Source organism: Zeus faber, assembly GCF_960531495.2.
Source record: "Zeus faber genome assembly, chromosome: 12".
In the NCBI taxonomy this organism is placed as follows: domain Eukaryota; kingdom Metazoa; phylum Chordata; class Actinopteri; order Zeiformes; family Zeidae; genus Zeus; species Zeus faber.
In genome coordinates, this window is record NC_137196.1 from 10,822,042 (window position 1) to 10,838,680 (window position 16,639).

The 16,639-nt window shown below is 43.6% G+C and overlaps 1 protein-coding gene across 1 annotated transcript; it reads left to right on the forward strand.

Annotated features, from left to right (window-relative positions):
* The first annotated feature begins 537 nt into the window (after positions 1-537).
* stk11 (serine/threonine kinase 11) lies at positions 538-15,690 on the forward strand. The gene is made up of 11 exons (XM_080011125.1): positions 538-892; positions 2,004-3,043; positions 5,859-5,942; positions 6,361-6,450; positions 7,224-7,356; positions 8,244-8,380; positions 8,890-9,017; positions 10,471-10,528; positions 11,385-11,578; positions 13,860-14,071; positions 14,845-15,690. The coding sequence occupies exons 2-10, from the start codon at positions 2,760-2,762 to the stop codon at positions 14,060-14,062; spliced, it is 1,311 nt and encodes a 436-aa protein (XP_079867251.1). The 5' UTR covers positions 538-892; positions 2,004-2,759; the 3' UTR covers positions 14,063-14,071; positions 14,845-15,690.
* Positions 15,691-16,639: the final 949 nt, after the last annotated feature.

A 16,639-nucleotide genomic window follows, 5' to 3' on the forward strand; every position in this document is an offset into this window, starting at 1 on the left:
TAAACGAATGACTTTTTTTCTCCATTTATCCACTTGATAGTGGAAAAACATCTTTTCAATGGGGTTGCAGAACGTCACATGGAGCTTCCATACATTGGTGACTTAAGATGAATTGTGATCCTCCGGGTTAACATGTTAATGTGAATATTAAGGCCCACCACCACTGATAAGACCTTTGTCCGTATTCACCAAGTCTCTCTCGCAGTAGGAAACCTGTCTCAAGTTCCCAAAACGTCTCATAGAGACACAAACTGGTCCCTACTTTTAGGTAGTAAAAGCATTTTAGCAACTTTCTGAACCAAGGAAACGGCTTCTATCTGCAGGAGGATTCAGGAGAGGTGTCCTTACAGTTAAGATTTCCCAGTAGATGGCGCTCACCCCGCTTCGTTATTATGATTATTATCATTTTGATAATGCGTTGAAAAAACCGATCTCCCTAAAAGACTACAGTGTTTACATTTTACTGCTGGAACTGTCGTAAAACCTTGACGTCACCGACTCTGGAAAGCGAGGTACTCTCCGTTGAAAGTGAGTGTAGGAGGCTTCCTAACAAACTTTCATGTCCCACCTTCAAGTGCGATTTTATTTATTTATTTATTTTACTCCTAGTTAAACTTTAATCCGGATTCCCGGGCGAGGAGTAACGAAGAGACGCTTGTTACACATGGACCCTGGTTTGACGCATTAAGGTTGAGATTCCCCCGTTGCTCAGTGTGTCAGAGCCAGTCTGGGGGAGGGAAACAAGATGGCGATCACTGGAGCAGCCAGAGTAACATGAAGAGAGCAACACTCCGACTCGGAGTTAATTCTACCGCAGAACAACACACAACACGGCGAAGGCGTAAATAAACCAGAGGCACCGGGGGGAGCGGCAACGTTTCTACGGATCGAGGTGAGGCGGGTCCCCGCAGCTGAGGTTAGCGTGTCAGCTAGCTAGCTAACTCACGTATACGTTCAGCCGCTCACAGCTACCGTTACGGCGCACACGTTAGCCTGCGTTAGCCGGGTTTATACTTTCATAGATTCCGGTGAGCGGTGGGTTTGTCTCGGGACTCTTGATGTTCAAATTGAACTTGATGTTTTGTATTCGTAATGTGCGCCAAACCAAAGTCCCAAGTTCTGATCGGTTTGGTGGCTGCTAGTTCATTCAATCAATACTCGCAGCGTTTAGCTAACAGTTAGAGGAATCTTAAATCATCACACGACACGGCACACTACACTACAACACATGCATACACACACACACACACACACACACACACACACACGCACATACACGCACGCACACGCTTTGGATGGTGGCCGGTGAAATGTGGCCTCTGCATTTGACCCATCCTGGCTTGTCCTTCCTCCGGGGGGGGGGGGGCAGCCAGGAGCAGTGGGCAGCATTCAACGACGCGCCCGGGGACCTGGTTCCATATGTCCATCGCTGGTCAGATGATGATGGGTGCATGTTTTTGGTGGGGGTCCTTACTCGAACCCAGGACCTTCTAGGAATGCACTGTGCCACACACACTGTAAACACACCCTAAGTGTATAATTCCACCCCCAAGCACTGCCTCGACACCAGAATCTGTTCACCGGTCGAGGTACATTTTCATAAACAAGGAATTTGTTTTGGTTATAGTTGATGCGTTGTAGTGCAGACAGACGAGTAGAATAAAATAAATAATGCGCGACATTCATTATTTATTAGAATATTTACTATATATACAAAATTTGCTCTATGTACCAGGTAAAAAAAAAAGACAAAAAATTACATGCTAAGTGGCAGTAAGGATGCATGTACTGACTGTATATGAACTGTTGGATATTTCTGTACATGATGAATAATATGTATTCAGCTTGACTCGTAATGGATGGATTTGTCTAACTTATTAGACTGTTGTTACAAAGTACACTTGTCAAATGAAGAGAGAGTGTACCAGCTAGCCTGCTTTGATGGCCACATATGACTCATGATTTCAAAATATATTTATTTTTCACATGATTCTTCTCCTCAGGCTGATCAAATCTATAGGATCCCGGTGGTACGGAGGATACATGGGGGTGTTTGGCTCAGACAGCTTCTAGGAGCCGAGCTGATACCAAAGATTGGACTGTTGCTGCATGTGTTAGTTTGTAAACCTGCATGGCTCAAGGACATCTCCCGACACTTGTTTTGCCCCAAACAGACAATGTTATGCAGCACAGGCAGAGTTTTTGTGCTGTATGGCTCTGAAGCATGACCCTTTGCCCCTACCTGACATTTTACGGTATTAGAATCAAATGGAGGTGACTTGGAAATAACAAATGAAAATCAACACATGAGAATCCACCATTTTTTTGGCCTACTTAATTGCACTTATCACATACATTTTATAAAGTGAATCACTAACCCTAAACTAGGCCAAACAAGTTATTCGCCGACAATAAAACTACTAGAGTAAAACCTGATGTTTACAAGCTGGGCTTGACCCCCACCTCCTCTCTAATCTCTCAGGCCTGGTTATTGCCCACTCCATGCGCAGTATTTTGTAATTATCTCAAATGCCAGCCCATGGGATAAAACACCCAACTCAAAGATGAAAGGTTACCGGTGGATTACTCTATTCAGCAGCAATCCTAGCTATTTGTGAAGTATACGCCAACTAGTTTCTGGATGCAGGTATAAAAACAATCAGACCTCACTTCCCGTGAGGACGTTTCCGTTCAGGAGGTGTTTCCATAACATACCTTGGACACAGCTGGCATAAACTGAAGCGGTTTGGCCGTTAATCATGAGCGCCGGGGAGCTGCAGCATCTGGACTACCTAACCGAGAATGAACTGATGGGGATGGACACTTTCATCCACCGCATCGACTCCACGGAGGTCATCTACCAACCGCGGAGGAAGCGGGCCAAGCTGATTGGGAAATACTTGATGGGGGATCTGCTGGGGGAGGGGTCATATGGGAAGGTAAAGGAGATGCTGGACTCTGAGACGCTCTGTCGTCGGGCTGTAAAGATACTGAAGAAGAAGAAGCTACGGAGGATTCCCAACGGAGAGGCCAATGTGAAAAAGTAGGTGGTTTGTGTTGTCCTGTCTTAGGCCATAATACCTTTCCCTAACTCTGGCTAGCATTTTAGATTGGTGTCTACTGCTTTAACTGATTATTATTTGTTCTATATCTAATTATATTTTTTAAGCCTTGCACTCTGTCAATAGAGCAAAGTTATGGCCTGGCAATTTATCCTGTTTTTAGTTTGTTTGAAACAGCATATCATGTTTTTTACAACATGATACTGTGAAGACTATTATAATAATAATAATAATAATAATAATAATAATAATGATAACTTTTTATTTGGATATCACCTTTCATACACATGTAACTCAAATTGCTTTAAGTTAAAAGGTCATCAGATAGTAACAATAAAAACAAGCAAAGCAAAATGCAGTTGCATTAGAATGTAGTAGAATAATACAATAACTAAAATAATTAAATAAATAAACACTGTAAGAATAAGCATTTCATAAAAAAGTTAAATACAAATTTTCAGATTTTGGGTCATCAAATTGAGACCATGAAGGATCACGATCGTTCCTCAGCGAATTTTTTTCTTATCTCGTTGGAGAAACATAAGCGATTCATCGACCTTACCAGTTGTAAATATTTGTTTCAAATTACTGTTTAATATTTTTTCTACTAGGAATATCCTCTCCTCCCTCTTCCTCCCCCTTTGATAATAATTGCTAGCCCACCAATATTTTTTTTATGAAACCCTGAAAGACTGATCTGCATTCGGCCAGGGAAAATAAACAATCATTATCCAACCTAAATAATATATACAAAGTTTTGAGAAATATTTGATTTGTCATTCTACCTTGATATGACCACTCACTTTTTACCAGTAACTTCTGCTTGCCTTGTTTCTCAACAACACACTCTTATATAAGCCGATAAGAACGTTTTTGATGCCCAATAACTCAGAAGGACCAATTGAAATGTTATTCACTGCCACACAAATCCATTGCAATTGCAGAAAATTCTAAAATTAGTTATTTGATATATTGCATGCGATGATTCGTCCTGCTGATATTTACAGAGGACACACACAGTATATACTGTACAGTGAAATGCAATACAAAACTCACATATTGCTTTAGATAATACTTTAGAACTCTCTGGATTAAATGCCCAGAGCTGGGGGTTATGAAAAACATTTTTGTGCATTGATCCAAGAAATTGCACAAAGCCACTTTAATAGCAAATCAGAAGTGAAATGTAGTCTGTTATTGAGTCCTCTAGTTTATCTATTTCTGACCGTCTTCCCATACATCTCATCCCCACAACAATTAGCTGAGGTGATCTATTTAATCTCCCCTGCATCTCTTAATTTCTGACAAGCAGCCATGGTTTTAATCACACAATAGATGGTTAAATATTCTTCAGCCTTTCGCCGCGGGCCTGTGCTAAATATGGAGGAAGCTTTGAATCTGTCAACGAGTTCAGACCTAGACAATGGATCTGATGTGGCTGCAGCCGAAGAACTTGGAAAGACTTTCTCAGTAATAATTCAAGTATTTTTGCTGTTTTTTACTTTATCCTTCAGCTGGCACAGTTTGGAGATCTTTTGTATGCGAGTTTGTGCTTGTGGAAGCGGGACCCCTGGGCACTGAAAGAGGGCCATAGTAGTCTGTCTCCATTCAGCCACTGTCCAGCATTCCTGTCTGCCCAACATCTCCTGCTTTTAGATGGTTACCACGGAAATGCTCATACAGCCATTGATTAAGCATTACCAATCCAGTTATTCAGGAATCAACCGTCGAATGCCAAGCAGTTTTTTTGGGGGGGAAGTGAATCACAGGAGCTCACTCACTTTCTGGAACTGCCATTTCCATCCTGCTGAGCCGGGAAATCGTTTCACCTGGAGCACTTTGGGCCCGAAGGCCAACGGGTTCATTTGAGCCGGGAGACTGCAGAAAGACTGCAACAGACACGGTAGTGTGTCCCTGGCATTTGTTTAGAAATGGGCAGTGATACAGTAGGGTTTGTTTAATTCCAGAGCAGTGTTTTTATTTGCTGTTGAGTTTATTAGGATGATAAGATGGCTTCAACTAAGCCTATTTTTGTTAAAATGTTTTAATCTTCATAGTGTGTTAATGTAGGGGTGAGAGACGGAGAGATTCCAATGTCTTTTTTATCAGTGCAGTGATGCAGCTGTACCTGCTAGCATGTGTAAAGGATGTGCACTTTTGAAGAGTAATAATGTGACTGAGAAAGAACACCGCCTCTGGCCAAAATAGGAGAGGAAAGCTCCTGTGTGTCTTTTAGAGCTCATGTAAGATGGACAGGGAGGTGATGGTTCAATACTCGGTGGGCGGGCAGCCGCTTGGCTGGACTTGACCCCCTTCATTCAACATGGCCTGGAAAAAGCAAGAGAAACTTTCCACGATGCCTTCCATAATGACCGTTCCCTCGTGTTCTTAGTCTATTGTTGGTTGCACTGTAAGTTAAGTGATGCCTTTGTGCGTAGCGTGGTCTTCCTCATTTGTCTGGGCTGTTCTTTGCTCTCCCCTCCCCAGATACAGCGATAGATAGTGAGCCTCTTGGGAGCTTCACCGCGGTGGTGATTTAACTCTCGTGGCTTGGGCAGTAAAACGGCTGGCCAATATATCTATATAATAGCCGTGGTGAGACGTGGCGCTAACTCAGATCCAGTCGTCAGGAGGCGGCGGTCAATAAGCTTCTAATGCTCCAGTATGAGCCAATGTTTAAGCTTTTATCAGTGGTCGAAAGCAGTTTAAAATGGTACGATTGCATAGCATGATATCTTCATCATTGCCATTTTCGGTTTATAAATGTAACTTTATTTTTGTTTTGTTTTCTTTCAGGGAAATTCAGCTGCTAAGAAGACTCCAGCACAAAAACGTGATTCAGCTGGTGGATGTGCTGTACAATGAAGAGAAGCAGAAAATATATCCTTAGGAGAGTGTGTGTGTGTGTGTGTGTGTGTGTGTGTGTGTGTGTGTGTGTGTGTGTGTGTGTGTGTGTGTGTGTGTGTGTGTGTGTGTGTGTGTGTGTGTGTGTGTGTGTGTGTGTGTGTGTGTGTGTCCCCCAAGTCATCACTGCATGTGGTTCCTGATCCAAGCGTGACTAAGCGGCCGCTGCAGCATCCCCCGGGCATTACCTCCTTCCCAGTCTTTAGTCTCCATTCCAGTACAGCCTGAATGTCTTTCCTCTTTAGTACTCGTTGGTGTTGAGTGGGACATGGAAAGAAATACACGGCCCAAAATCAACTTCACAATTCAAACCTTTTTCCTGGTTGTCTTCGTCATTGTTTTGCTAAGACATTGTTTGTTTCGTGCGGACTTTCCCCTTGACTCGCTGATTCACGTATATGGTGATGGAGTATTGTGTTTGTGGGATGCAAGAAATGCTGGACAGCGTCCCAGAGAAAAGATTTCCAGTATTTCAAGCTCACGGGTAAAGTGTCCCTCTCTTTGTCCCTTTTTTTCACTAATTTCAGATTTTTTTCTTCTTCTCTGCCTTCTGCTCTCTTGTCTGTCTGTCTCTCTGGCACTCGCTTGCACCTCTTCGCTCACTCTCTTTATCTTCTTCTCACCCCCTCCCCTCACTCTTTCTGTCAGTCTGCTATTATTAGTCTAAACCTTCTTGTAACCGCTGCTCCAGGCCTAAGTTTAGATTCTGAAATGGAGGGCCTCCACTGTGTCTTCTCAGTGCTTTGAATCCTCATTTGCAGCTGTAGGAACCGATAGTTTTATTTTATATTTTGTAACGGTTTTAATTTGGTATTAATCATATTTATCTCTTTAAAAGGGGGTAATAATGGTACAATTATATTTACAGAACCAGCCTAGACGTGCACAAAAGCAAATAACTACAGTATTGCCCTGTACACTGTCATTGAGAGCTGTCTTTGCACTCGTGCAGAATTCAACTCGAGCCACAGAGTTCCACATGGAGTGGTGGAATTTGTGATCAGTTTACAGTGCCGAAGTCCATTAGCTACTGTTGACAATAAATGTTGAACAGCATATTCTGTTGCATTTATTTGTCCTACTTAATGGAAAGGTGTCAAAATGTGATCCCAGAACTGGGAACTGTTAGGTACCGTTATCCCCCTGACGCGCACACACATCTACTTCAAAGTTTTCTTATTCTTACATGAATCCACTCTCTTTTAATTTATATCTTTGGTCTTTTTTTTAAATTAATTTTATTTTATTTTTTTATAGGTACTTTTGCCAACTCTTAGATGGCCTTGAATATTTGCACAGCCAGGGAATAGTTCATAAAGACATAAAACCAGGGAACCTATTATTGACCACAGACGGGGCTCTCAAGATCTCCGACCTGGGTGTAGCAGAGGTGAGGCAAAACTCTTCCTTCACTCCTAAGAGCATCACTGCATTGCTTTTCATGATTCTTGTATGTTTTTTGTCACCAGCAATGAAAAGGCAGCCCTGTTTTGATTGTTGCATATAGCATTTAAGTATTTAACATTATTATGCTTGCACAGAAATACTTGCACCTTAATATACACCTTATAAAGTCTAACCAGTTGGGAAATTTTACATGTTGACAGACCATTATGTAGAAATATGAATTTAAAAGTCTATTTTGATGAGCTACTTTCCTCTTTTTGACACACCCCAACATCTGCTTGACACCTAAATAAATCACAATGTCTGTTTTTGAGTTGCTTGTCAATTCTCCCTTTGTGTAAAAACGCTTGATGTCATTGTTTGAAAATGGGTTTTTGACCTTAATCATCTGCCTCAAAGGCTTAAGTTTTCCACACACCAACTCATCATGATTTTTAAATGAAAGCACAAATTGTCTTCAGCTCAACTATAAAAAACAAAAAACTGAACGGCCTGAAACAACACTTTGTTTTGATCTTCAAACTGCTTGTGACGCAGAGGACTGCTTAGTCGTTTGCTGTTATTTATCAAGTCTGCATATTCTGCAGTTAAAATTGAAAATGGCTTCCGTATCCAATTAAAAAACACAGAACAAAATTCTTCACAGAATGGATTTAAGATTCCACATCCTTTTGCTACAGACCCAGTTCGAGATTTGGTTTCCCCTTTAGATTCTCATGAGGGTTATAGTTTGAAACATAGCTGCCATACTCTGGCAAACATAGCAGCCATAACTGGAAACCACAGGCTTTGAGTCATACACCCATTACCTCTGGCTACACACATTTTCCAGTATAATTCCCGTTTTTTTTACCTCTCTCCTCTACCCAGGCCCTGCATCCATTTGCAGAGGATGATACATGTCGCACCAGCCAGGGCTCCCCTGCCTTCCAGCCTCCAGAGATTGCCAATGGCCTGGACACATTTTCAGGGTTCAAAGTAGACATCTGGTCTGCTGGAGTAACACTGTAAGTGGGTAGATCCCCAGGACTTTGGCTGAATATGTGGCGGAAGGTGTAAAATATTGATTAAACAACTGAAGGTGCAGTCAGGAGGATTGTTTCTACAGCACGGGGGTCATGGTCAAGGCTCAAGGAGACTTTTAGCACCTCACCTTACCTTTACATCTTTCCTCTATGTGATATGGGTTGAAATTGATATTATAATATTTTAGATTATAAAATCCTGAAGAGAAGAAGAATTATAATTTTTTTTTGCACATTTTCGGGTTAGTTTTGTTAAAGAGAAATGTATCATCCCCTTTCCAAAAAAAATCTGCTAATTGAGGTTTATCATGATGCTTCCCAGAGTTCAGGGAAAACGCAGATCTCAAGAGTGCATTTAGTTTGGTACAATACCACAGTTGATATTTACACGCTGTTGTGTGGACTGTATCAGACCTTTTCTATACTCCACCAAAGCTGAGGGTGCTGATTAAAGTTTTTAAACGTCCGTCCATCGCCCCCCCACCTCACAGATACAACATTACAACCAGTCTGTATCCGTTCGAGGGGGACAACATTTATAAGCTATTTGAGAACATCGGAAAAGGAGACTACACTATTCCCGAGGACTGCGGCCCCCTCCTGTCCGACCTGCTGCGAGGTGAGTTTGCTCTGCTGGTTTTTTTTCCACTCTACATCCACTCAAGCTGCTCGTTCGTCTCAGCCGTCTTGGTTTGAGAAGCGTTTTTTCAGTTTTTATTGCTGGCTTATTTACCAACAAGACTCAAGGACATGAATGCTTCAAAACAATACTTAGTCTTTGTAGAAAGGAACAGCTGAGCAGCAGATTATTCATAATGCTAATAATACAAATTCTATGATGAAAATGGTTTTTTTTCTGTACATAAATACTTGCCAAGAAACCAGCTTTATACGACTGAAGTGACTGGTGCTTCCCCCGGGGGAAAAAAAAAAAAAATATATATATATATATATATATATATATATATATATATATATATATATATATATATATATAATTTCCCCCCCCCCTCCTCTGTGCTGTAATCAATAGAAACTCCCATTCCTCTGCGGTGTTTTTCCGCTCCGTCGCCAATAGGTGGCACTGCAACCCCGGGCGTCCCTCTTACTTGACACCCTTGGAGGCCAGCTACCCACTGTAGAAATCCCTCCATCTGCTGACGTAGTCTCCATTGATGTGGAGCCAGTAGCAGAATACTAAATGGTGAACAGTGCTGCTCTAAGGTGGAATGGTGCAGTGCCTCCACGGTGCAGCCTGCAGTGCGATGAAGCCGACTCAGTCCTTTTACAACCCAGACAAAAATGCTGGGATTAAGATTTTGGATTTAATTTCTGAAACGATAATGAACGTATTTAACAGTAGATAGGGAGAATTATGCTGCTTTGCATTTGAGATCCCCAAACTTTTCAAGGACACCGTACCACGGCTGATTTATTTCTCCCCCCTTTTTCTCCATGACTCAAGTCTCTGTTTGTAAGAAGTGGCATTTCGACACACATTTTAATCCCCGGAACGAAAACAAGGCACATTCGGCAGTGTCGCGGCTCCACCTACGCCCCGCCACCCGATTTCCGTGCGCGCGCGTGTGTGTGACGTCTTTGTTTGATGACGCAGCACCTGAGAGATTGGCGGGCCATAATTGCGCGGTCTAAAATAAGCTTGGCGCTCACAAAAGGTGTCCTTCAGCACACACTGAGCAGCTATCAGCGCTCTGCACGGCCCCCCTCCCCTCCATCTACTGGGAAAACAGTCACCACGGCATGTCATCACACCAGCCTTCCAGCTCAGAACCATATATTTATACGAAAGCATTTCATGTGTCAGTGTGAGAGTTTTATTACTTACCGTCAAGCCGACACAAATTCAAGCTTTCCTGGAAGCCTTTATAAGTAATAACTTATTTAGAGCATTCATCATCGCCGTCTCTTTCTTCGACTCCCAAAACCTGAACCTTCCCAACACACAAGCTATTTTCAGTTTTGAAAATACATTACAATGAAAACTGTAATGTTTATTTTCAGACTGGTTGTCGTTTGATGGGTCTCTCTTATCACTGTGTTATGTTTTGCAGGGATGCTAGAGTATGACCCTGTCAAGCGGTTTTCCATACAGCACATAAGGCAGCACAAGTGAGTAAAGCAATGGAACTGTGTGTGTTGAGAGACTTGAGGCCGACTGGAATTTTTTAATTTTGTTTGCTAGATTGTTTTACAAAAATGGTAAATAATCAGAAGCTGTTCATACATACATTCATACTTGTTGCTCCCATATTTTATAAAGATTACTAGTGAACTATCCCATGTGGCTTTGTGGTGGTTAGTTATTTGTTGCACTGAAATCCAAGATTGGATGTGATAATGTGTCTGTTTTTATTTATTTGACTATTTCTGTTTTGTATTCTTCAGCTTTTGTTTACATTTGGCAATTTTTGTTTTATTTTACATTTGAATCTATTTCATTTTATAAAAAAAAAATATTCAGACTGTTAAGCTTTTTGTTATGCTCGTCTATAGAAATGCACCAATCCTCACCATGACAGATTCCTTGTGTATATGTAAATGTGGCAGGTTGAATAAACTGATTCTTATTCTGATAATGTAGTCCCCTTAAATAAATAGAATTATTTTTTACGCAAATGCAGAAAAATTAATAGAGAATATACTATGTAGAATATATTAAATACTAGAAGAGACTTAAACTAAATCTTAAATCAAATAAATCTTGGGCACTTGTACCATGTTTTTTACAAAACATGGCGCGGTGTTATGTGTTAAGTTTAAGATTTTGCACCATTGGTCTATATTTGCTTGAAATCGCGGATTAAAAATGTTTTTTTTGTGTGTGTGTGTGCGTGTGCGTGTGCGTGCGCACACATAAAATATATTCTGTATGTAAGACCAGACATCACAAGTCCATCTATTTTATCCAAATCATTTATAAAACGTGCTTTTAAACGCCTCCGTCAATGACATCTGTTCTGCGCAGCTGGGTACGTAAGAAACACCCCCCCTCCGAGCCCCTGGTGCCCATCCCGGCCAGCGCAGAGAGCCGGGACCCATGGCGCAGCATGACCGTTGTGCCCTACCTGGAGGACCTGCACGGCTACGCCGAGGAGGACGAGGACGAGCTGTACGACGCGGAGGACGAGATCATCTACACTCAGGATTTCACAGTGCCAGGTCGGAGCCCACCCCACACTCCAAAACGCTTACCAACCATAACCAACGTGCTCAGAGCGTTGAAGCAGGCGGGTGTAGAGCTGCAGGTGAAAGGGAGGTTGAGGCGAGACATGGACGGAGAGCTCGGCGACAGTCGAGAGGAAGGTAGACAATGATGGAGTTCGTAGGAAGCAAAGCGGTCGACCGATCGGTAGCAGTTTCCTCTAGAAATGTGCTATTAGTGGATGAGGGTCACCGTCCAATGAAAGGGGAAACATTTGCCTCATTCGCTCCACCACCCCCACACACCTAGGCTCCCTATAAGCACTTCACTGTGGTAAATATGCCGTTAAAAAAAATATACACTGTATGTCATGTCTCATCCTCACGATGAGTTGAAACTGCATTTAAAACAGTGAATAAGAAACGCTCCCCGCTGGCGGTCGCGCACGGCTTATAACACAGACAGCGTGTGACATCTCGGCTGTCAGCGGCTCCCGGAAGGATTTGCTATGATGCAAAGTCACATTTCGTGGACAAAATAATGGAGGGCTCTGGCTGCGGGAGGGTGGCCATTTCTGTGAACGTCCTAAATTAACAAATCGTCAGGGTTAATGTTGCCAGCGTGCCACACAGTGATGGACTGGGATCAAGAAACAGCCCTGGCACTTGCAACAGAGGCCCTATTTTCAAACCCAACACCAACCCCACCTAAATGATAACATCAAAAGCTTGGGACAGCCGTTTTCCAGATAAAACTGCGAGCGTCGAGCGCCAGCTATCCTGGAGGTTTGATTACTCTTTTGCCGTATGACCAGGTCACACGACTGATTTGCACGTCAGCAGTGCCGTAGGTTTCATTTGAACATCGGGGGGACGGACACATCTTAGTGAGGGGTCTGAGGGTCCCCACCCAGGAAAGTGTCAAACACTTCATGAGCTGAATGCCGGTGAATTTTTATGCACCAATTTGTGCTTTTTCTGCATCAGTTTATGGTGGAAATGTCTTTTTATTTATGGAAAGGAAAGCTTCTTTCGAAATAACACTACAATGTGTCCCTGCCTGCGTCATGCACGACAGCTTGCACACACAGCACCACTGACAGGTTGTGATTGCTGCCGTCACAGCGATCATGTCATTTTGGAACCCACTTAGACTAATGAGCATCAGGAGCAGGTACTACTTCTACTACTACTACTGTAAATGATCAATACCTAGAATGTAAAAATTGGCACGGCGGCGTAACAGTTCATCCAGTACTCACTGCTATTGAAGGGCTCGGCGAGCGTTGCGCTCCGTGAAGTCATCCACAATGCTTCCTATGTCCAGCTTCTTCGCCTGGTCATCTTCAACTGATAACACGGCCAATCCAAGCAGTCTGTCCTGTCCCATGGTGGTCCTCAGATAGTTTTTAATTAGTTTTAGTTTGGAGAACAAGCGCTCTGCAGTCGCAACAGCGGTGGTATATATACGATTGAGTGCCCTGATTGAAAGTATGGTAATGCTTTAAAGGTGACATCCTATCAATGCTCAAAGTAATTGTTAATACTGGTACATGTTATGGGCCTGGCCGGCCAACATGCCAAGAGACCACCAGGGACCAGAGTAGCGCCCCTTCTGGCATTCGCCCAGTTGCCAGATTGCCAGTCCGTCACTGATGCCACATATCTTGACCCCCATTTTAGAAGAAGAATTATGAGATCATCATATGAATCTCAAGTGAATCATATGAGATTTGTCTGTTGCTTGGCAACAGGAGACAATAATAACTGCAGTAGCTCTGTGAAAGTATGCCCTACATAGAACCTCACTGCGTTTTCAATGGAGCTGTAACGTCTGAACGGCACCGAGTGAAAACATGTAAAAATAGCCCAAAACCCAATGGTTAATGTTGTGGGGGTATGAATGGCTACACCAGCGCTCAATCCCATGTAAATTCACTGTTGAAGCTCATGTTTTTCCAAATCATTTTACGGGAGGTTGCACTCCTGACTCCTTCCACAAACACACACGATACCAACACCTGACCCGACAAACTCGGCGGCTTCCCTCTGATAATTTCAACACTTTATCCCCGGCCTCTGACTGCTCTATGATTTGTGACAAACCAGCTTACAAGGGAACCCCTGTTTCAAGGTTGTTTTTCTTATTTTTCTTTACAAATGATTTGTTCTTCTTGTGTTCATTTCCATGTTCACACTTATTCATTGGCACAACACGATGCAGTGACACAGCCTGATACTTGTGCCAGCGTTGGGTGACCTATATTTTCCCTGCGTGAGTATGTCTGTCTGTCTCCAGGACAAGTAGCGGTGGAGGACCTGGCCGCGATGGAGCACAGCCCTGCCATGGGCAAAGCGCTTTGCGTGAACGGCACGGACGGCGGCTCCCTGAACAGCAAGCCCAAAGCCGAGCGTCGCACATCCTCCTCCTCCAACCCCTCGCGCAAAGGAGTCTCCACAGCCAGCAAGATCCGAAAACTCTCCACCTGCAAGCAGCAATGATCCCACCTGGTGTGTGTGTGTGTATAGAATTGTTGTCTGTTTATGTTTACCCTCAGAAGGACCAAGGTTTAGCGGGTAAGAACCAGGGGTCGGAGGCGGAAAGAGCCAGGTTCAGAAACTAAAAGTCCCGAGAGGCTTTTTGTTTTTTTTGTTTTGTTTTTGTTTTTTTCAACCGTGCACTGATCCATGAGTTGGATCTCTGGGTCCGCGCTAATTGGCATTTACTTTCTGAACCCAGATTTTCCACCTTCCGCCTGGGGATGGAGGGAAGGGGAAAACGGCGGTGGGGGGGGGGGGGTGACATGTTGATACTTGTGGCTCTGGCGACTCTAAATCACCACGCCGCCTTCCTCCATCGAGTCCTGCAGCTCTGATGTGTCGACTGGTTGGACACAGTGTTAGTGCCACCCTCTACCGGACCAAACATCCAGACCGGTTCTGGGCCCCAATGAGTCAAATCCATGTTACAAGCTCCCCCGGGCACCCAGACAGGATGTATTTAAACGTTTCCCCCAGCCTCAGCCTCTCGGTAGAGGCGCGGCCGCTGCTTCACGAGTCCGCACCGCAGAGGAGACGCTCTCTGTATTAATTTGTCGGAGCGATGACTCACCCAGGATGAGATAAAGTGGGCCACGGTGTGCTGTGGCTCTGCCGCTCTCCTCTTCTCTCCCCCACCCCCCCCCCCCCAGTTTTATCGGCGCCAGTATTCTTAAACGGCTTCTGCTTAGGGGTTTTTCTTTGCCTCCCTTCTAATCCTGTCTTTCTTCCCTTGTCTGATTCAGGTTAAACTTTGCCCTCCCCCCCGCCCCCTCATCCTGTGTTGGCTGTGACGAGTGAAACCTGCTGATGTGTTGCCCCCCCGCCCGCCCTCTTCTGGACCACTGCCGTGGAACCTCTTCAAGGATGCCATATGACTGACGAACGGAGGGAGGGAGGGAGGGGGGGAGAAGGGGAGTGTCAAATGTTCTGTTCTTTCTTTTCTTTTTTTTTTTTTGCTCTTAAAAACTGAGCCACTGGGTGTGAAAAGGTTGGCTGTATCTGGGGTTGGTTTGTTTTCTTCTTCCCCTCCCGAGCGGAAGGTCATCCCTCCTTCCCTACCTCCCTCACTCCCATCTTCCTCTCCACATGGTGTTTGTTTTCTTTTGTTTTTCTTCAGGAGGGGCGGCGTTGCACCGGACAATACAAGCGTTAATCCCATACACACACACACACACGCGCGCGCACGCGCGCACACCCCTCCCCTCGACAGGCGATCTCCTTGTTACTTAGACTACCTTTGATTTGACAGTACTGCAGTTTTTAAGACACACCTTGTGATGTGTTTCAAAAAAAGATAAAAGGCAAAAAAAAAAAAAAAAGGGCAAATGACCCCGATGAGAAAAAATAAGAAATAATTCTATGTTAAAATCTATGATGAGAATAAGGACGATAGTACTCCTACCATCACGGAAAAACTGCATGCTGCAAGGAGCAGAGAGAAAAGGGATTTATGGACAGACTAACCTTGACATCCGCCGCCGACTCGTTGGGGTTCATAGTTTTTGATTTCAGTTTTAGTTTTTTGTTTTGTTTTATTTTCCAATAAATATTTTTTAATTATTATTTATATAAAACCTGTTCTGACCAGACTGGCTTTTGTGACTATGGCTGATCTTTTACAGTGTGTTCTGTTCCTTTCTTTTGGAGTGGGCGTCTTGCCAAACTCGTCTCCTCTGCTGCACCCTGTTTTGTGGGGAAACAATGTCCATCGGAAGACCGAGGTAAGTGTCCGTAAGGCAGAGGGACTTGTCGTTAACCGGAGAGTATCTCGAGACAGTGTTTCCTCAGTGTCGGCATCGCTGCGACTGGGGGGGAGAAACGCCCCTTCATCCTGAGCCACCCTTTATTTCTGCCAATCACCTCCCCAGAAGCTCCCACCCCACCCCTCACTCCTTACACAACCAGTCGTCACTGGGATCAGGGAGCAGGTGAGTCACAGACCGTAGGGAGGGAGGGAGGGAGGGAGGGGAGGGGTGAAAGAGTGCAGCACTGCCCACGTCAGCAAGGTCTCGTAGAAAGTTTTTTTTTTTTTTTTCTTTTTTTTTTTTTTTTATTGAACAAGGCCGAGGAACAATGCAGACACGAAGCAGGGGAGGGGGGATGTCAGGTGCCCGCATTAATAAGGATCGAAAAGTGATCGGTTATCGCAAAAATAAGAAATTCGTCAAATCTTGCAGTTGCCGAGGCAGATTAGCCATCTCGAACCATTTTGATGCATGACGACGTCCTTAAAACTTATTAGATTTGATTTATTTGTATTTTTATCAAAAAAAACCTCAATTTAAAGTTAATATGCAACTCTGTTTATCCCACAGGATCTATCCTTGATGACGTGTAACAAAACGTAAGGGTTGTCTGCACTATATAATATAGCATGACGTACTATAAATGTGAATTTGGACATTTAGATCCGTAGGATGTGCACATACTGTAGCTTAATCTTTACATAATCTGACGTCTCGTAGAAGAATGGTGGTTATAGCTAAACCTACTGAACTGTTATGGTTCTAAATTTCATCATACAACATGCAAGAAATC

Coding starts and splice junctions, on each gene's coding strand:
- stk11 (XM_080011125.1), top strand. CDS start 2,760: ATGAGCGCCGGGGAGCTGCAGCATCTGGACTACCTAACCGAGAATGAA. Junction 5,943..6,360: donor AATGAAGAGAAGCAGAAAAT/ATATCCTTAGGA, acceptor TCGCTGATTCAC/GTATATGGTGATGGAGTATT. Junction 11,579..13,859: donor TCAGGATTTCACAGTGCCAG/GTCGGAGCCCAC, acceptor GTCTGTCTCCAG/GACAAGTAGCGGTGGAGGAC.